This window comes from Colletotrichum costaricense (genome assembly GCF_030867565.1).
Source record: "Colletotrichum costaricense strain IMI 309622 chromosome Unknown Scaffold_9.1, whole genome shotgun sequence".
Classification (NCBI taxonomy): Eukaryota; Fungi; Ascomycota; class Sordariomycetes; order Glomerellales; family Glomerellaceae; genus Colletotrichum; species Colletotrichum costaricense.
The window spans coordinates 1,015,120-1,035,657 of record NW_026848238.1 but is presented as its reverse complement, the minus strand read 5'-3'; the positions used below and the strand labels follow the sequence as shown (position 1 = coordinate 1,035,657).

Here is a 20,538-nt window from a genome sequence, read left to right as displayed (position 1 = left end):
CTCATAACTTTCCTTTTGCTGATCATGCGGATACTGGGACCGAAGTCGAAGCTCCATGATGCGTCTCTTGGAAGTTGTAGATGTTCAGTGTTAGAGTTTGCCGTTGGTTAATATGCTGTCCATAACAAAAACCACGTCTTGCGTGCATCTTGGATTGTAGTGGTCTGTGCCTGAGCTGCGGCGCTTCAGGGCCCTGACTGTCCGCTGCGATCTGAATTGCAGCGAACGCGTCCCTGAATCGACGCTAATTATTCGCCATTCACCCGTCAAATGTACCTGAAGTGAAATTCGGACCACTTTACTCCACGACGCGTCTTCTCGTCGCGTCTCCCAAATATCACCATGATTCAACGTCGTCTAGTCCGTCGACAAAGTTCACTCGCAGCAGCCAGGAGGATCTTGGCGCAAGTCGACAGCGAGCCAGATGTAGAAACCAAGAAGCCGACGTCTAGATCACGCTCGGTAGCCACCAAAAAGTGTGCACCTGTATCACCCCCGGCATCCAAGGACGCGTCAGAAGAAGACTTCAACCCAACTCTTCAAGACGACGACGGCGACGATGTGAAGGACGTTATTGAGCCGCCGCCAAAGAGGCGCAAGGTCGAGAAGAACCCCAAAGCTCGAAAAGCAGACACCGCAAAACTCCATGCGCGTCTCTTTGGTCCACCCCAGCAGCAGCCGGCGACGCAGGATGCCTGCTGCTCGCCCGCCGCAACGAGGGCGCATGCCACCTCGTACCACCGCCCTCTCCTCCTAGATGGCCAACCCGGCCGGTGCGGGCGCGATGCTCTCCTCGGCTGGTTCGACTCCATCAGCACAACCCGCGGCATGCCCTGGCGCAAACCCTGGATCAACCCTGCAAAGACTTCGCCAAACGACGCCGCCGACCTCCGCAGCGCCCTCGAAAAGCGCGCCTACGAAGTCTGGATCAGCGAAATCATGCTCCAGCAGACCCGCGTCGCCGTGGTGATCGACTATTGGAACAGATGGATGGCCCGCTGGCCCACGATCCACGACCTCGCGGCCGCCGAGCCCGAGGACGTGCTGAGCGCCTGGCGCGGGCTGGGCTACTACAGCCGCGCCACGAGGATCCACGAGGCCGCAAAGCTGGTCGTCGCGGACCCGGCCTGGCGGGGTTTGATGCCCTCCGACACGGCCGAGCTCGAGGCCAAAGTCCCGGGCGTGGGTCGGTACACGGCCGGTGCCGTCGCTGCTATTGTGTTTGGTGAGGCGGCGCCCATGGTTGATGGGAATGTGCTTCGCGTGCTGAGCAGGCAGTTAGGGCTGTATGGGAATGCCAAGACGGACAAGGCTGTCATTGATTTGCTCTGGGCAGCTGCGGATGCGCTCGTCAAGGCCGTTGCGAAGGATGGGTCTAACGAAGATGACGCTGAGCTTTCTGAGAAGGCGCCGCTGAGTGATCGTCCTGGACGGTGGGGCCAGGCCTTGATGGAACTTGGAAGCACCGTCTGCACGCCAAAGCCAAACTGCGGCGAGTGTCCAGTCACCTCTACGTGCCGAGCGTACGCAGAGGGCCGTCAAATAGCAGCCAAGAAGTCGAGGAAGGCGGCTGAAAAGGTCGAGGACATTGAGGATCTATGCTCGATTTGCGAACCCTTTGAAGAAGCCGCAGACGAGACCACGCTTTCTGAGGAAGATTCCGAAGCTGAGTCGCTCAAGCGGAAGCCGGCAAAGGGGGCTAAGAAGGGCGTAAAGACGCAACCGGGGCCAAAGCAGGCGACGTTATCCGCCTTCTTCACCTCAAAGACAGCCAAAAAGAAGGAGGAAGAGGAGGAAGCGCAGCCCAAGGTTGCACAAATCGATGCAAGAACACTAGAAATCGTCGCGGAACACGCTCGAAAGTTCCCCCTCAAGGTGGTCAAGAAAGCGGTTAGAGAGGAAGAGGCCCTGGTCTGCGCAGTTCGGTGCAGCGACGACGGGCGATTCCTAATACACAGGCGCCCGGAGAAGGGACTCCTCGCCGGTCTGTGGGAGTTACCCAGCCACACGCTGCCGTCTACTAGCGGCAACACCGCGACGTCGCGGAAGAAGGACGCTCAAGGATATGTATCGGGACTCATCAACGGTGTTGGAAACAAGAAGTGGAAGCTGAAACATGCCGGGGAGCTGGGCAGTGTGCCGTGGTTGTTTTCTCACCTGAAGCTTACGATGCATGTGCATCTCTTCGAGGTAGCTTGCTCTGAAGACCTCGTCTCGTCGCACGCGCGACACCGATGGGCTACGGTTGAGGAGATTGATGAGGAGTCTATGGGGACTGGGATGCGCAAGTCCTGGGCCTTGGTGAGGGAGAGGTACGAGTAGTGTATGAATGGATTGGTCCGCGTCATGCGCCGGCAGCCATGTAACCAGCATAAATTTCCAGATGGGCCATTAAACCTTACCTTGTTTGAAGGTTCTTCATCTTAGGTAACTACGATTTGGGGAATTGCATGAGATGTGACTCTGCTTAGTTGCACCTAGGGAATGGCGGGTTTCTAGCGCGTATCAATTCCGTCCCTATCCAAGCAGCCAGAACACTGTCCCCAAGTGTGACGAACCTTCTTGAGCCAGAACAATGGAACGCGTCCTACTTCGTGCCTCATTGTTGATCTCGATAATTGTTTCGAAGAATAAGACAGTGAACGAACGTGGAAACCTAGACCTGGCGGCCTCTTGCTTTTGCATCCCTCGGCACGGCATTGGTCAATAAAGTAAGTACTGCCCAGTAGATTGCTGCTCAGTTCCCGGGTGACTTCACCAGAGGCCACTCGGCGGCTGTCCTCATCGAGTGCGAGCGAACCGGTGCTGTAGAATGGGGAAATATCTGATATTGCTCGTAGATATCCATACTTTCGCATACAGATCTTCCAGTGATCTTACCATCCTTGAGGAAACATTAAACCTATCCCACCTAATGTTGAGACATAGTTCATGGTCTACCTTGGCCATCTGATGACAACCATGGCAACATGAAAAAGGACCATTAAAGTTCAGGCCATATGGTCAGTATATGTTTACCAATATGCTATATGCTCTCAAAGACTACGTGGAATCAATAGCATCATGCCAGCTCACAAGTGGGCAACGACATCCTCTTGCGCCACTGATTGTTGAAACCCAGGAAACCCTGCAGAGACCTCTTCATCAACGAACTTTAGATACGGTCGCAGCCCGCCAAAGAAGAAGTTAGTGTTGGTCTTCTTCCCGGGAATGTTCTGGCTCAAAATCCAACTGGGAGTCTTGGCGAATAGAGACCCCTTCAGCATGCTATCACACAGCTCTACCCAGTCTGATTCGGCTTGCCCCTTGGCCTCCATGATCATCCGCCTCCTTTGGCTACGTGTATGGACTGCTTCTTTGTCCAAGCTATCAACCCCCTCGCCTTCTTTTGGCTCTGCTTCTGAAGGCGAGCCTTCGGCGTACTGTATAATCGACATGATGAAGTTGACCTCTAACTCCACGATGGGGGGGAAATTGGCGAAAGGGCTCTGAGGCCCAGAAACGAGAAACATGTTGGGGAAGCCAGCGCAAGCAACGGCGCCGAAGGTCGTAGCTCCATCACCCCAATGGTCTTTTAACGTGCCATTTCGACCCGTCACATGGATCCTCGTGTAGCTGCCGTCGACTGCCTCGAATCCCGTGGCGAAAATGAGCACATCAACCTCATGAACGGTCCCGTCGGCCAACTCAACCCCTTGAGGAACCAGACGTCTGATGCCGTTCGCCTGGAGGTCCACCACGTCAACGTTATCGCGGTTGAAGATTTGGTAGTATCCAAAATCGCAGAGCGGTCGTCTCGCATACGCCTCCCGAGGTTTCAAAATCTGCGCTTTACGAGGGTCTTTGACAATCTCGTCGATTTTGCCGCGTATGAAGTCACAGGCGGCCTCGTTAGCTTCTTCGTTGGTGACGATGTCGCCAAAGGCGCTGAACATGAAGCGGAACCCGTTTCCCTGGGACCAGACTTCCTCAAAGGCCTGCTTTCTCTCTTCGGGCGTCGCGTCGGTCGCTTTGCGGGTTACTTCTGGGACCCCGAATCCCATTCTCGAGGACCAGACGTTATCCCAGATCTTGTCGTAGTTTGCGTTGATGTTCTGTCGATAGCTGGGGTCGACTGGCCCCTGGCCACTGGGTACCGAGTATTGTGCTCGTCGTTGGAAGAGAGTGAGTTGACCCACGATAGGTGCGATTGCTGTTATAACTTGCACGCCGGTGGAACCGCTCCCGATTGTGCCGACTCTCTTTCCCTTTAGGTCGATGGTATCATCCCACTTTGCTGTATGACACGCGGTACCCTGGTAATCTTTCAAGCCGGGAATGTCTGGATAATTCGCCTTGGAAAGTACGCCAAGCGAGTTGATGAGGTATCGAGCATGATACACGATTCTTTCGGAGCTGGTCCCTATCGAGAAGCACTCGATCCGCCAGCGATGTAGACTGTCGTCCCACGTCGCCGACTGCATCTGACAGTTGAACGACATGTACTTTCGCAAGTCGTGCTTCGCCACAACATGTTCTAGATATTTCAGGATCTCGGGCTGGTAGACGTAATGGTGCGACCAGGGGTACGTTTGCAGATCGTCCTTGTCCCAGGAGTAACGATACAGGTAGCTTTCTGTATCGCTCATGGCACCGGGATATCTATTCCAGTACCATGTGCCTCCGACGTCGCTGGCCATTTCGATAGTTTGGACTTTCATGCGCGGTTGCATGCGGGTTAGGCTGTATGTCGCGTAGATGCCGCCGAATCCTGCCCCCACGACGAGGGCATCGACCTCGATAGGCTGAGCCATACTAACTCAACTCTGCGATGGGATGTTGTCGTAAGAATTCCGCTTCGAACAGAGATAAAATGATGACGTGTGTGATATGGAGATTATTTGCACAGATAAGGGGGGTTTATATCCAGCCATCTGCGTGGATCAGGGAATGAGCGGGGTTTACGACAACGATGGAAGATGTCATCGGCAGTCCGAGAAGTCTCTGGATGGAGGCATCAGATCACGCCTGAACTGTAGCATGAATGCAACGGCAGCTTGCTCGAAAAGGCAAAATCGTCCAGTGGGCGTTAGGCTGATCTACAACTGGAAAGATGCACTCATGCGGTTCGATACCATCAGCGAATCGGATTCCATTAAGAGAATCATCTGCGGAGAACGGGCCGAACCACTCTCCACATTCAGTGCGCCGAGCAAGACATTGACGTGCCAGTCACCGAAGCATTCGATATCTCGTTTTTGAGAGCCAAGTCACCGTTGCGTCAAGGGATTTCCGAGTTGAGCCGCGTACAGCGGGCGGGGTAGATACATGGCCTGATGTGCTCTGGTCTTTTCATAACGAAGATGAGTTTGTAGATGCAATCCAACAGGAAGTCCAGTACGGGAATGCGATATCCAATGAGCCTAGTCTCTTTATTCCCTGACTGCACACGCCGGTGTCTTGATGTGCTCGATGCTTGATATCACATGAGGTTACTACTGATTGGTCAACATTACATTGATATCATCCTAATCAAAGCCGACCTTGAAGGCATTTGCCTTGACAGCCTCCTTGGTTTTGTTTTTCCAGTAGCTTCTTCAGTCACCAATATCTCCAAATTGACTCCCCACCGCTCAACATCATAGTGGAACGTCGGCTGAGCAACGCTCACCACTGGTACTATTAGGCCGTCGAGTATTTAGGCCTGAGACAACACTCACTGCGAACTACTAGCTGACCGGGACTATTGAAGTTTGGAAGATCCCAAGGTCCACCACCGCTGATTATTCCGCATTTTACCTGCGCAGTTGCGGTAAAGTGAAGTTGATGATCATCAAGCACCGCAGGACTCCAGTCAATGAATTCGAATTGTTATCATGTATCTATCTTCCTTTCATTCCAGCTCTCAGAGCCGAATCCACGTTAGCGAGCCTTGAACCTTCATGTAAGGACAGAGCGATATGTCTCGTCAGGTTTCATCTACTGTCAGGCCGTTCATAGCTGACTTCTAATGTCTATGGCGGCTAATCAGGACAAAAAAGAGGCGAAATGAGATCGTCGATGTCGTGAAATTGTGAAAATCAAAAGCATTGGGCCCTAACCAGGATTCGAACCTGGGACCTCTCCCAGATGATTGTATCCGAAGATGCACCCTAAGGGAGAATCATACCGCTAGACCATCAGGGCGAATGAGGATGGAGTGGTGAACTCGATGTGAAGCCGGGGCCGGGAAGGGATTTTTGATGAGTCCACGAGGTGTGGGGTGGAGTTTTGACATGGATGGCGACGGTAGATAGAAAGAAAGTGGGGCAGGAAGGGCTCACCACACCGAGTAACAGAGGCTGAGTCTTACCGGCGAGGACTCAGCAAAAACAGCCAGTTGAGTCCAGGAAAATAGCAATTTTGGTAGCTTGACGGAGCTTTAGACCTTTGCTCTCCCTGGGGTCTACGTGTAAGGGAATGGAAGTTGAAGTTGGGTCGGCAGAAAAACTGGTCATACCAGCGCGGAAAATCAAAATACGCGACATGAGACAACTACAACTGGTAGAGACTTGCGAACTTATCTCTTACACCGCCGCTCCCTGAGACCCATAGGCGACTTGTTTTTCTCAAGGCACTTTAGTCACCTAGGCAAGCTCTCTCCGTCGTGGAAAATAGTGAGCAGTTCGAGCTTCGATGCTTGCAACTATTCTTCAAGTCTCGTAACTATACTTTGACGTTTTTTTCTCTCGACAGCTTCAGCTTGAAGTAAATCACACGCATGACTTGGTGTATCGAGTTGAGGTGAACAGGGTGGATTTTGCACACTTAAAGGGCAATTGACATTCAATTGACTAGATTACAAGTCGGCCCGTAAACTTACTTGTCTTGCATGACCGCCGATGCTCGGCCGATTCGAAGACTCTTCTAAGGCAGACAGAAGTACATGTACCTAAACTGTGACAGTCGCTATCGTTGCTGAAGCATCAAACCCGTCGCAAGCACGCGCACGGTCAAGTTTGACAGCTTTATGACGAGACTCATTCACGTGTTGTCTAGAAAACATCGTCTCGGGGCATCCCTTGCAGGATTCATATCGTGACTCGTGGCGTTCTTAGTTACCTTGGATACCCTGGCAAATACTAGCGGAAACGTTCTAAATGAAGTGAAATGCAGTCTGGTCATACTTGATTGATGTTGTAATCTCTGAGTTCATGCTACATCAACTTCATTGTCTCTTATAGTATGTACCAGCAATACCGGTCTTACAGAACGTGTAACATGTGAGGTTTTGTTCCTGAGACCATGGCGAGCAATGGGGTCTTAAGGGGTCGCAGTCTATTGATCCTTATTCCACTGCAGTCTGTATTCATTTGGTAGAGGGTTGGTGGGAATGTGCCAAAAAGTCAAGATGCCAAATGACACAAGATGCGCGACTTGGCTTTCCTCATGGGGGTGATTACTGAGCGAACCATAGTGTCATCCGTTAATGATGGGGGCGGAAACGAGTTTCCCACGTTGCCGCTTGCCGCACGGCTACGTAGACTGAACTCAAATCATGTTTCTTTTATTGCGACCGAGCGTCGATAATAACATGGGAGCTTCGAACTCAATATTGAGCCAGAGGTACACTTTCCTAAATCTTGGGCGTCTCTATGTCACACGGAAAAAATAGAAGCCACCGTGTGGAAGAGAACATCGCTCACAATTTGCCGTTTAGAGATTTTAGAGTCCGTACGAAGAGGCTTCCAACAGATCTTTTACGAAGTACCGCAGGCAGGAAGATGGCACGAGATTCTCTTTAATTTCACGCGAGTTTCATGAGGTCAGCCGATAGGAATGTTCTGGTTCGAGATCGATCATGCTGCTCGGCATAAAGAGAGCCAACTTGGATAACAAGTCCCGAACAACATGCCGCTGCACCGCAATGCCGATGAAACCTGGATCAGTATTCCTCCAGATTGGAGTTGCTCGAATGTGATGCCTATGATTTTCCGCCAATTGCCAGCGATTGTGGATGAGAATGGCATTGACCATAAACTCAACGTGCGAAGTCCGAAAGGTTCGCGTAGCTGATACACCATTGAGCCCACACCTCCCTAGATTCCTTCACACGCACGCTTTCAGTGGTAGAATTCTAGATGCTTGGAAGCAGAGTGCAGCTTGCTCAAGTTTGTTTCCTTGCGAGAGGCTTAATAACTCTCAAAGATGCGGTGAAGAGAAGCTTGGCTAGCCGGTGACGAGGGTTGACGCTGCCAAGCTACCGCTAGTTGCGAGTTCGCTTGCTTATTACATTGAACCCAAAATCCTGACAGATTAGCCAATAATTACAAGGTAAACGGAACGCCACCCAATGTTACAGCTTTCACGTGTTCTGGAGTCTGGATTGTTATTGAGAAACGATCTGCGGGCAAACATGAAATGTCAAGAGGAGGTTCGGCCATTACTTCGGTTCATCTAGACTGGGTGGATGTTACCACGCCGGCACTTTTATGTAGAAAGCCCTCCATGCCTGATGAAGCGATGTACCGAGCCATGTAATGGGTATTAGGGGGAGGGGCAAAGCATATGCACCTTGGAATTCCCCTTGCAGCGGCAGTGGTCCGGCGGTAACACCTGTCTGATGGAGCAGTCAGCGCTTTGCTTACGGGCGGCTTTCTCCGCCGAGAAGCACCACAGCGCCCGCCGTCGAACAAGGTTGTAAAGATGTCTGTCATTTGAGTGGATGCTGCTTGGCCTTGTGAAGAGTCAGAAACCGAGAGGCTTGGAATGATGTTCGCTTGGGATACCTTGGCGGGGCTCCAAGTAGGACTGTTGGAAGCGGACTGATAGACCGCAACTTCTGTAACATCTTGTCCACAGAGCGTGAAGGCTGTGCGGTAAAAGGAGGTAAAGCTGCTGGATCTCTGGATCAATCATTAGAGGAACGCACGGAAAGTGTACCCGTCACCCGTTTTCGCGCGATTTCTCGCCATCATCTTCACCAACCGCTGTCTACTTTATTTACAGATATTGTGTGCGGATGAAAGGTTCCTATTTGACAAAGAGAAGCTCAAGGTAGCACAGATTACGCTGGGGCTATCTGTGTATTTGCATAGTAATACGGGCCTTGGCAAGGGTTCTAGTCTCGGCGCCATGGGTGTGATCTGTCCAGGGCAATGAAGCAAGCAAATTGAGGATCGCGGACGGAATGCATTTCCGAGGGGCCATATCAGTTTGTAATCATCACCGATGCATAGAGCGCAAAGCTGGATTTCTGCTTATTACCGCGTACTTACGTAGTTCAAGGGCAGGATGGATTGGTGTAGAACCTCATTTTCATACACTCCGAATAACCCAGGCCCGAGTCAGCGCTCTGAATCAAGTGTTGTGCAGTGATTGCAGGCATAAAACATCATCATACTCTCATTTGTTGACACTAGTGGACTTTTGAAGATGAGACGAAGGTTATTAGGTAAGCGGAAATGGAATCGACTATTGGGCCCCAACCGGCCCCGAGGTGGGAGGTGGGTGTTATTGGCCTGCAAAGTACGAGCTCTGCCCTTGGAAGTTGTCCCATGGGCAAATCGCCACGGATTTGTCCGAACACAATGATCGCCCTGACGGCATCCCGCCCATCCAGGAAGGGTACGCTCTTCGCATGTCGTATCTGCGGATGTAACTCTGTGCCTGAGGGTCAGGCGTAATGTTGTAATCGCGACATCCTAGACCACATGCGGCAAGGCAATCTGTACGATGCTTGATCATGGGTATAAGCAAGTCTGCAAGAGATAGCATAAGTTGACCTATATTCAACAGGCCCCTGTCTTAAGATCTTGCAGTTCATGAGAGGTGGCTGGGTGAGGTAGTAGTTCAGTGCGGAGAGGCGCTTGCTGCTGCTTCACAATGAAGATCAGGGGTGAGCCTAGGTCGTTCACCTGAAAAGAGAGAATACAGATAGATTGCGAACAAGACACAACCTCCGCTCATTATACGAGAAACGGCAGAGGGTGCACTATTCGAGGAGACTGGCTCGTCTGTCTGGTGCGGCTGGTAAGAGTCTCCAACATAGAGCTTTGTGTTTTACATCCAAAAGTGGAGTTTCCAGCACGGGAGCATGAAGCAAGAGAAGAAGCAAGAGAAGAAGCGGGAGAAGAGTGCCACTCATACAACGTTGATCTCAATGTGGCCCCGACATTCAGGTTGGCCCCTCCAGAGTCTCGTGGGCGGGCAACTTGAATGTCGAAAGTCTTGAGAGCCTTGATGGACAATATTGATTGCTGTCAGCCCAGGGAGTTTGTTGGTCCAGCCCAGCTTTGGTACGTTGTCAAATTCCTGACCGATGCCTATTGTCCCGTAATCCCTTTTGGGGCGCAATCTCGGGGTGGGCTTCTCACACAAGGACATGATCCACCCATGGGCCATGACCCCCTCAACTAACAATTCTGGCCAGACTGTAGCCGGGCGACTCCGACCCCCACAAACGGCGCGAGCGGCGAGTCGGAGGCCCCTTAAGACCGATTGTGGTTCCTGGGGAGGCCTCCCGGCTCAGTCCGTACGGAAGCCGATGAATCTTTAAACTCGGCTCTCGAGTGAGCATCGCCGAAACACAAGAAAGTTCGTCGAGAAACGCCGAAAAAGTCAAAAAAACCACAGAGTTTTGGCTGGTTTCTCAAGCAAAACAAAGCTCTTTGCGACCGAATTGTCTCGATTGGACCGGGAACCTCGGCCAGCGCAGCCCAAAAGTGCGCCGATCTATGGGTGCCAGAATGTCTTGGCACACTCTATTGAAAAGTCTTGGCGACTCCTTTCCAGACTTTCCTTGGCACACATCACAACCCATCACGTTTCTGGAGCGAGTGCCGTGGGCACACACACACGACTATCCCACAGAACTTGAATCGTTTTCGCATTGGTGGAATTAGATCCATGACTAGGAGAACCGGGCCTCACCAGATCACGCCCCCTTGCCAGCCTGCCGGGCTCATCTGCTATGATATCCACCCTCATGGATCAATATTTAGTGTTAAGGTGATAATGTTGAGAGCATCCGATCTCCGCTCCCATCTTCGCCTATTCGTGCCTAGGCCACGGGTTATCCGCATTCCCAGGTAGTTCGGCAAACAAGCGGATTTTCACTCACACACCGCCAGAGCACAAAAACCGGTATCCGTTGTTTAACCATGCCTCGATGCAACGGGAATCGGAGCCTCGTCCGACAGGGCAGGCCCAAAAGCGATGGCAACGGTGACATTGAGAGCCTCCTTTGGCCTTTTTCGGATGCCGATGGTGCTCTTTCCGGCCTGCAAGTCGCATCCCACCCGTAATGCCAGACGCAGGCGCGTTGGTGATATATTGTTAGAACTGGAGATCATTTGACTCTATCGCGACTGTCGCATTATGTCTGGCGGGGTATGTCTCGGGCTGTTTGCAATTTAGACATGTCGCAAAAGACTACCGAACTGATTCAGCAGCTTTGGACTTTGATCCACCACTGGCGGAAGCTGAACTTTGACAGTGGCATGCCGCATGTTGGATCTGGTTCAGATGAGCGATGTCTCAGCGGCAACGTGCTTCTGCCGCCCCCCTTGCTGCTAGCGCACAGCCTGCATCGCGCTGGTCCAGCTTTTTCTCTCTGCTTCGGCTCCCGCGATACCCCGGAAAGCTGATTAAGGTCAATAAGCTTGAACAGGGATGGCGGACATGTGTCCATGGGGGCAGATTTTGCGGTCAAGGGGGGACTGGGCTGCGCCGTGCACTGACAATATGCTGCCAGCAGCTGGGGGAAATCCGAAGAGAAAATAATATCAGGCTTGCCACGGGTTAAAAGTGCCATCCTGGGTTAGCCGGGACCCTCATTGTGCGGCAGAGAAATCAGAGTTTGCGGGATCACGCTCCACCCCAAAACACGTCAGACAGATTTCCCCTAAACCTTCGAGAGGTTATTCGAGAAACGGCTCAACCATGGCTGCAAGGAGCCAAGAACTCACAGACGACTACCGTAGTCCCGATGTCTTGGGTATCAACTCTCGCTAGAATACAAACAGAAACCAGCTAGAATAGTGAGGACACTACCGCCGCCCATAGCCACTTTTTTTGAGTCTCTCTCCTCCGACGCCAGTCCGTGAGGCCGGGAATTACTCAGGACCGTGGTAACGGGTCTTATCTAAATAGACGTTGGTTGCATCTCGAAAAGGCCCCAGTTCATCTCCCTTCGATATACAACCGAAACCAGGGTGCTGACCAATGGGAGCTGTTCCCGCGCGCTAGCGACGGAAACATTGCGGATTCTGGCCGACAGTCTGCTTTTTGCGTCTTTCTGCTCACGGCATAAGCTCCGAGACCGAGACACACATTCTGCCAACAGAGTGCTGCCCAGGACTGCAGAAATCCCCCAAATCTCTGACTTCACATCCGCAGTTTTCCCAAAGAGGACTTTACTGTGGATCTCAACTCCATCTTTTTGAACATGGTCTAATCTTTCAACTCACATACCAACCTTGTGACAGCCCCTGACTTGTTTCATGGTTAACCAGGAAGACAGCGCCACATTTTAGACAAATACGACATGCGAGCCTACTCTGGGTAAGCGCAAATACCGGGTCTGCAAGGCAAAGAAAAGAGTGAAATTCCAACTTGCTCAGGTTCCCCATCTCCAACCCATATCTAGCACGGTCATGGGTCATCCCCTGAGCCCATAGCTTTGGCCAAATTGTCGACAGGAATGCCTCCATGTCAAGCTGTGCACCTCCTTAGAGACTGGGCAGTCTTTCTGCCCCCTCGAACGTTGAAACAGCTTGTCGCTGCGCTGATGACTGCGGCTCGCCGAGGCGCCCGAACCACTTTCTGATATCGGGGTGGATCATATGGACAGGGAAGGAAGGCTCTGCCCGAAATGAATCGACAGACTCCTCGCTAACTCCCCGTCCTTGTCGATTCAGGCAGAGGCGAGGAAGAGGAAGGGGGCCATGTCCCTTCCATCCCATTCCCGTGAGCTCAAGTCGGGGGGCGTGTAGCTCGTCCATTGAACCAGGACACAGACTAGCCACTCGCCAACACTCCCGTGAGCTCCATCGTGGGCCAGACTGCGGGCTGTGAACTTTTGGCCCTCGTCGCATCAGTTCACCCCCCAGCCCTGGGCAAAAGCTTGTGTATCCGTGTCACTGTGAGCTGTTCGACCTACCAAGGTCCCACTATCTAAGGTCTTGGCAGCGTGAATGAGATGCAGGATCAGGATGACTCCTGCGGGAAGGGGAAAGTATGTTGTTGAGAAGCTTGGAGGAGAGCAGAATTTCCCAGAATCTGCCCAAGATCGAAAGATATAAGAAGGTTGCAAGCTCCCGTCCATCAAACCTTCTTTTCTCTTATTCCTCATCACCTTCATCAGCATCTTCCGCTACAGTCTCTCTTTACTCATCCAACTACTCACATTCTTTAGCCCTGGTGGTTATTCATTCGTTGTCAACACTTCCAAACTACTTCCAACTCTACGTGTTTTCTTAAACCAACCACCACATTCAAAATGAAGTTCTCCGCTGTCCTCGCTGCCCTCTCGGCCTCTGCCGTCATCGCCGCCCCCGGCGCCGAGTCCTCCCCCAACAACTTCGGTGCCATCGAGAAGCGCGCCTCCTTCCCCATCCCCGCCTCCAAGGGCACCGTCACCTACAAGTCCGCCCAGTCCGTCAAGGGCACCTTCGATGGTGGCATGAAGACCTACGGCCGTGGCGTCAAGTGCACTGGCCAGGCTGAGGGTGGCGACGCTGATGCCGTCTTCCTCCTCGAGAACGGCGCTACCCTCAAGAACGCCATCATCGGTGCTGACCAGATTGAGGGTGTCCACTGCAAGGGCTCCTGCACCATCAACAACGTCTGGTGGACCGCCGTCTGCGAGGACGCTCTCTCCCTCAAGGGTGACGGCAACGCCTCCATCATTGGCGGTGGTGCCCGCGGCGCCGAGGACAAGGTCATCCAGCACAACGGTCTCGGCACCGTCACCATTGACGGCTTCACCGTCGTCGACTTCGGCAAGCTCTACCGCTCCTGCGGTAACTGCAAGACCATGGGCAAGCGCACCGTCGTTGTCAAGAACGTCAAGGCCTACAACGGCAAGATGCTCACTGGCATCAACTCCAACAAGGGTGACACCTCCACCATCACCGGCACCTGCGCCACCTCCGTCAAGGAGATCTGCACCGAGTTCCAGGGCACCACCCCCGGCAACGAGCCCAAGAAGATCGGCACTGGCCCTTCCAGCGCCTGCAAGTACTCTACCCTCAAGGCCTGCTAAATGGCTCGCTCCTGAGCTATTTGGTGTTCTTGAGTTCCGGTCTTGGTCGCCAACACAGCTTGCTGTAGCGGCGATGGTGCTGCAGTTGCCGCACTCAGTCTCTGAGAGACTGCGAGTGAACTTTGTTTTTGGTTAAAGAACTTAGGAGGGAAGAAACCACCTTTTCTTTTCTGTGGTGTGTAAGCTGATGCGCATCACTTGGCCCCTTGGTCATTCTCTGTACATATGGACATGGGGAACATGTACCTACAATATAATCCTCATGACTTGACTCAACTACTTTGCTTTCCGCTGGTGATTTTCAATCGATTGAGTGACACTTGCTTGACTGAAATCCTTCGAAAGAATATTTCTGCTCGTCTACATCAACATATAGCTGAATGTTAACTCTGCCCGTGCTCTCTCCGCTCTAGAAATCACGTCCCAGCGATGGCGGCTTCCCCAAGGTTGATGAATGGGGTGGAAGTGCGCATCCTTATGTGGTGGTGTAGGTAATGCTAGACTGTGCTCGGTAGGCAGTGAAATCGCTTACTGCAAATTATCTTGCCTAGCAATTTGTTTGGACTAAGCTTTTGATGCTCTCCCGGTCGTTAGAAAACAATTTCCGAGTTCCAAGCGAATCCCATCTTCGCTTGTATTTGTTGCACAAACCTCTTTCGACAAGGAAACGGAACACGCCATGCTGAAAAAAGAAACAACTAGTGTATAAACACTAAAATTGCCGGCGAGAATACGGTAAGTGGTCAGACTTGTTGCTTATCGATGCGATGAAGTCTTCATAGGATGGAGTTAAAAGAGCGGGGCGCTTGGATCACGAAAAAGTGCACCCACCGAGCAAACTCAATCTTAAGAAAAGCGTCGATCCGAAAGATCGGATCTGTCAAATGCAGGTCATCGCAAGTGCCTCCACCAGTCAACATGGGGCATTTGTTTCCTCCCGCAAAATGGCGTGAAACCTTGATGCTAAGAATGTCCGTCAACGGCTATAACGGCACCGCGTGGACGGAAGCACGGCACCACGGCATCACGGCACACACAACCGAGGCCAAGCTGGGGGTCCTTAGTCTTACGCGTCAACTTCGAGCCAAGTCTGGTCCCATATCCTGGCAAGTCTCCAGAATTTCTAAAGTTGTGGTTCTCACTCTGAACTTCTATTAAATAGCTTCCCTCGCCCTCATCGGGTTTGGTTATGGAAACCACAAACGACCGGCCCACCATGAAAACACCATCGTATCATCCCCAAGAACAACGACGACCTCACAAGGCACCGTATGCACCTCCACCCGGACTCCCTATTACCGAGCTGTTAGCAAACCAATATCCCTGACATCGACGGACTTGACTCACTGATGATGATCCGATCTCCCCTCTTCATCTCGCAACTGTTCTTCCCGCCAAGGTTGATCTCCCGTGTCCCGTACTCGTCATGCCGAACCCACACGTTCTCGCCCAGAGCTCCAGGCTCACCTCCAGCTAGACCATACGGAGGAACTGTCCGCCTTTCACTTAGCACACTGACGTGCAAGTCTCGACGAAATTCGATCTCACGGATACAACCGTCTCCTCCATTATACTTGCCTCGGCCGCCTGACCCACGACGGATACCGAACTCACGGAGAATACACGGGTACCGACGCTCTAGAGACTCCGGGTCCGTGATTCTAGTGTTGGTCATGTGGACGTGTACGCCGGACTGGCCTTCCCAGCTTGGTCCCGCACCGGCGCCGCCTGCAATGGTCTGGTTTCGATGGGATTTAGTAAACGATGACTGACGGGGTGAGAAACGATCGATGACTTACCTCGTAGTACCCGAACCCAGGCTTTGCCTTTCCGTCGACCATCTCACCTCCATACCCAAACGTCAAGTTATTACACGTTCCCTGGCTAGCCGCTGCGGCTTGGAACGCTCTCAACACCACATCCGTCACTCTCTGTGACGTTTCGACATTCCCACCGACTGTTGCAGCACCCAGCGAAGGAGATATAATCGTCCCAGAGGGTATGATGACGTTGATGGGAGCCAAGCAACCCTGATTCAACGGAATATCCTCCTTGACCAGCGAACGCAAGACATAGATGATGGCGCTGAAGGTGATGGCGCGGGGTGCGTTGAGGTTGCCGTACATCTCCCGACTCGTCCCTGTGAAATCAAAAACAGCAGAGCCCTCTTCGCGATTGATGCGAATCTTGAGCTTGAGCTTAGAACCATCGTCCATCTGGTCCTCAGCCTCGAGTGGGAGCCCATCGAACTGATCGTGGACTTGGCGGAGAAGGTTTCGAACTACCTTCTCGGCGTTGTTCTGGATTCCGAGCATGTATTTCTGTTGTTGACTGTCAATTGTTCGCTGCTTCGATCACGGGTATCTTGCCTAGATAGACTGCACTTACCTGAACCGTCGGTAGACCATACTCCTTGATCGAATCTTGAATGAGCCTGATGCCCTTCTGATTCGCAGCTATCTGAGCCTTCAGATCGCTCACGTTATCGTTCCACGTCCTTGTTCCAGAAGAACCAGGGTACGAAGCCGGCTTTTTGAGCATGATCTCAGCAAGACCCTCCTCGTCGAATCTGCCCCCGTTGACCAGCTTGAAGGATAGGAAGGAAGCTCCCTCCTGCCATATCTCCTTGGAATGCGGCGGCATGGAGCCAGCCGAGATACCGCCAATGTCGGCATGATGAGCCCGAGAAGCTGTCCAAAAGAGGACTTCGTTGGTTTCTTCGTCAATCACTGGTGAGATTACCGTCACGTCGGGGAGATGGGATCCACCGGCGGCCGGGTGATTGGAGACCAGCACATCTCCTGGGCGAAGGGAGTTACCCCAGCGCTCGGCCTGGTAGGCTACCGCATAACTCATGGCGCCTAGGTGACACGGGATGTGCGGCGCGTTGGCTACTAGACCACCTGTAGGTGAGAAAATGGCACAAGAGTAGTCCAGCCTCTCTTTGATGTTGACGGAGACCGAAGTCATTTGCAGTGACCTGCCCATCTGCTCCGCTATGCTCATGAACCGGTGACCAAATACTGATAGCTGGATCGGATCGACCTCATCTGTCTCTGCTGAAAGTTCGAAGGCTCCACTGACGGAGCCTAGTGAAGTCGATTCCTTGTCGAGAAGCAGGTGACGAGGAAGCACAGTTGCAGTCCAAGACGGCTGAATCATGATGGTCTGAGTCTGGTCCAGGATGATTGCCGGACCAACGACCCGCTCACCCGGCGCAAGATCTTCGAGCTTGAAGAGGTCGACCTCATGCCACTTGCCGCTTGTGTACAACTTCGTAGTGCTAGCCTTCTTGCTGCTCTCTACTAGCCTAGTCTCAACAGACTTCAGAGCTTGCGATACGCTGGTCACGTTGGAATCAGGCGTCTTGCCCAACGCGCGGACGCGAATGTCTTCGACAAGGATGTCGCGGTTCAGAACGAAGCCGAACTCCTCTTCGTGGTGCTCGACAAATTGACGAGTGAAATTCCACGACCCCTCAGGCTTTCGAATCATGAGCGAGCTATTGGTACCTTTGTACCGCAGGTTGAGGAACAACTCGTGCTCGATCTGTTCATCTGAGAAACCCTGAGCGACCAAAGTCGCTGTAGCTTCATCCATCAAAACCTTGAACTCCTCTGTCAGCTGTTTATCAGAGAGGTCAGAAAGCTCAGCCGCCTTGGGACGCTGAATCTCATGCGTCAAATCAGCCAGCGCCATGCCGTACGCCGATAAGATGGATGACAACCGATGTATGACGACGCGCTCCACGCCCAACGCTTCAGCGACGTCACACGCATGTTGCCCGCCGGCGCCCCCGAATGTAGCTAGGACATGATCTGATGTGCGGATGCCTCTACCTTCGGTGAGCGAGCGTATGGGTCTGCTCATGCTCTCGTTGGCGACGCGAAGGAAGCCGCTAGCGACCTCTTCCGGGGTAAATGACTTCCCCTCTTCGGAGTTGATCTTCTCGGTCAGAGTGTGAAAAGCTGCGGCTGCTGCGCCGTAGTCGAGGGGTTCATTTTCCTTTGGTCCGAAGATGGAAGGGAAGTATTCGGGACGTAGACGACCAAGGAAGAGATTTGCGTCGGTGACTGTGAGAGGTCCGCCTTTGCGGTAGCACACAGGCCCTGGATGAGCGCCGGCAGACTATAAGTTGATGTCAGTTCACGGCACCGAAGAGCTACTAATATGCGGTGGCAACTCACGTCCGGCCCAATCGCGAACAGCCCATTCTTCCAATGCAGAATCGAGCCGCCACCAGCAGCAACAGTGTTGATATCCAACTGTGGTGTCTGCAACGTGACCTCAGCCGTCTCCGTTTCGAATACATGATCATACGTGCCCGAAAAGCGACTGACGTCCGTCGAAGTGCCGCCCATATCGAAGCCAATCACCGGCATCTTGGTCTCAGGGTCATAGCAGGATTTGCCGAAGCCGATGACACCACCAGCGGGACCGGAAAGGATTGCGCGTAGCCCAGAAAAGTTCTGCCAGAGACAGAGTCCGCCGTCGCTTTGCATGAAGAGGAGCTTGCTCGCGATGGCGTCTAGGCCGCCTTTGAAGCCACTGCCAAAGTCGCGGACGTATCGGCGGATGAGGGGGGAGAGGTACGCGTCGGCGTTTGCTGAGTTTCCGCGGGATACCATCTTGATCTAGACGGATGTGAGCCTGTGAAGCAGTACATGAGAGGAGGGAGGTTGATCTTACTGTTGGCTGCAGTTCAGAAGACACGGAAACATCGAAGCCCATAGATCGCGCTAGTTCCGCTACCTCATTCTCGTGATCGGGGTAGAGATAGGAGTGAATGAAGCAAATCGCAACACTCTTAAAGCCCTCAGCCTTCAGATCCCTCAACTGGCTTGCTACGACCCCCAGATCAGGCTTCTTGAGGACTCGAACCGGCTCGCCCGTCAATCCCTTCACAAGCTCCTGATCGCTTTCAACATCAATAGGCTGTTTCTCCGGATTCTCCAAGAACTCCTCCATCGTCACACGCTCTTCAACCTCGATAACTTTCTCGTACAGATTCTGCAACTTGTGGATACTCAAATCAAAGATGTGCGGCCGGGCCTGGTTGCCAATGACGAGCAAATCCCGGAAGCCTTTGGTAGTCAGGAACGCTACGCGCTCGCCCCGTCGTTCTAGCAGGGCGTTCGTCGCCACAGTCGTTCCCATTCGAACTGATTCGACGTCGGAGATATCGAGGGGCTCATCGCGGGATACTGGTGCGCCTCTGTAATGCGCCAGGACGCGTCGTATACCTTCGGTCGGTGCATCTTTGTAGTTTCTTGGGTCTACTGAAAGGAGTTTGAATACCATCTCTGGTTCATCAGAGCCGGGTATATAAGCGTGCACATCGGTGAAAGTGCCGCCGCGATCTGGTGATATTTTGTAAGCAAAAGACTGTCAGGACACTAGCCGAAAGTCTGCCCACTGAAGCCCTCAACTTACCTATCGCGATTCTAATTCTCTTTCTACTTGGCCCAAGCGAGCCCATTGTGAACAGCGATGAAATGCAGGTGATTCAAAGATAGAATCGTTGGGGTATATCGGATCGGTAAACGCTGAGCCAATTGAGCTAGACACTTGGACGCTTGAGCTCAATGAAGTTATAAAGCATTTTGCATCTCTCCTACCTAGGAGTCCGTCCCCGATCTAATCACCAGGTTGCATATCCCTCGCATTGTTCCCCGAATCGCACCATCCGATCTCCAACACGCAGCTTATCAGGGCTGCCGCATTCCCGGGCTCGGCACCGGAGGCGAACCCCGAAGCCTCCGAAACCTCCTCCGAAGTGGGGCTAGGTGTTGGGGCTAGGTGTGACAACCTGGGGTATCAACGACTCGGCTTGCTGGCCCGAGATAACTATCGCCTCATGAACCTGAGAATCTTTATTCCTGAGCTCGATGAAGTACATCTGATCAAGGACTGTGACGCGTTTCCAACTTGATGGCTGGCTGAGCTCATGGCATGGCACTGAACCAGTTAGCCTGCTATCACCCCTGTCTTTGTTTTTGTCCATGAGGTAGCATCTATCGTGATAGCGAAATGATATCTTTTTGCGGGATAACAGGGAATATCACAGAGTAGAGTAGTCTAATAGAGGATATTGCCTTTGCAAGAGAACCACAGATGTGAGGCCTAGCCCCGGGTACTAGGATGCGGCCACCTGCAAAGGCTTGAAAAGTCCCTCTGATTGGAGGTCATGCAGCTGGCTCTCGAACCGACCGGAGTTTACCCATTGATGAAGACGGTTTCGCGACCCGCGCCGTGTGTCAAAACCGAACGTTAAGTCGGGTTGCCAACCCGCTTCAACCCGATCATTACCGCAC

General features: G+C 52.6%; 4 protein-coding genes across 4 annotated transcripts; 2 read left to right on the top strand and 2 right to left on the bottom strand.

The window, feature by feature from the left end:
* Positions 1-342: 342 nt before the first annotated feature.
* On the top strand, positions 343-2,322 carry CCOS01_09188 (A/G-specific adenine glycosylase; the record flags this gene model as incomplete). The annotated part of the gene is made up of 1 exon (XM_060457348.1): positions 343-2,322. The coding sequence occupies one exon, from the start codon at positions 343-345 to the stop codon at positions 2,320-2,322; it is 1,980 nt and encodes a 659-aa protein (XP_060312048.1).
* Positions 2,323-3,071: 749 nt separating this feature from the next.
* CCOS01_09187 (uncharacterized protein) lies at positions 3,072-4,793 on the bottom strand (the record flags this gene model as incomplete). Its single annotated transcript, XM_060457347.1, has 1 exon — positions 3,072-4,793. One exon carries the CDS (start codon positions 4,791-4,793, stop codon positions 3,072-3,074), a length of 1,722 nt encoding a protein of 573 aa, XP_060312047.1.
* Positions 4,794-13,459: 8,666 nt separating this feature from the next.
* CCOS01_09186 (pectate lyase) lies at positions 13,460-14,224 on the top strand (the record flags this gene model as incomplete). Its single annotated transcript, XM_060457346.1, has 1 exon — positions 13,460-14,224. One exon carries the CDS (start codon positions 13,460-13,462, stop codon positions 14,222-14,224), a length of 765 nt encoding a protein of 254 aa, XP_060312046.1.
* Positions 14,225-15,481: 1,257 nt separating this feature from the next.
* On the bottom strand, positions 15,482-19,703 carry CCOS01_09185 (5-oxoprolinase (ATP-hydrolyzing); the record flags this gene model as incomplete). The annotated part of the gene is made up of 7 exons (XM_060457345.1): positions 15,482-15,516; positions 15,572-15,962; positions 16,024-16,545; positions 16,613-18,352; positions 18,412-18,858; positions 18,914-19,584; positions 19,658-19,703. The coding sequence occupies 7 exons, from the start codon at positions 19,701-19,703 to the stop codon at positions 15,482-15,484; spliced, it is 3,852 nt and encodes a 1,283-aa protein (XP_060312045.1).
* Positions 19,704-20,538: the final 835 nt, after the last annotated feature.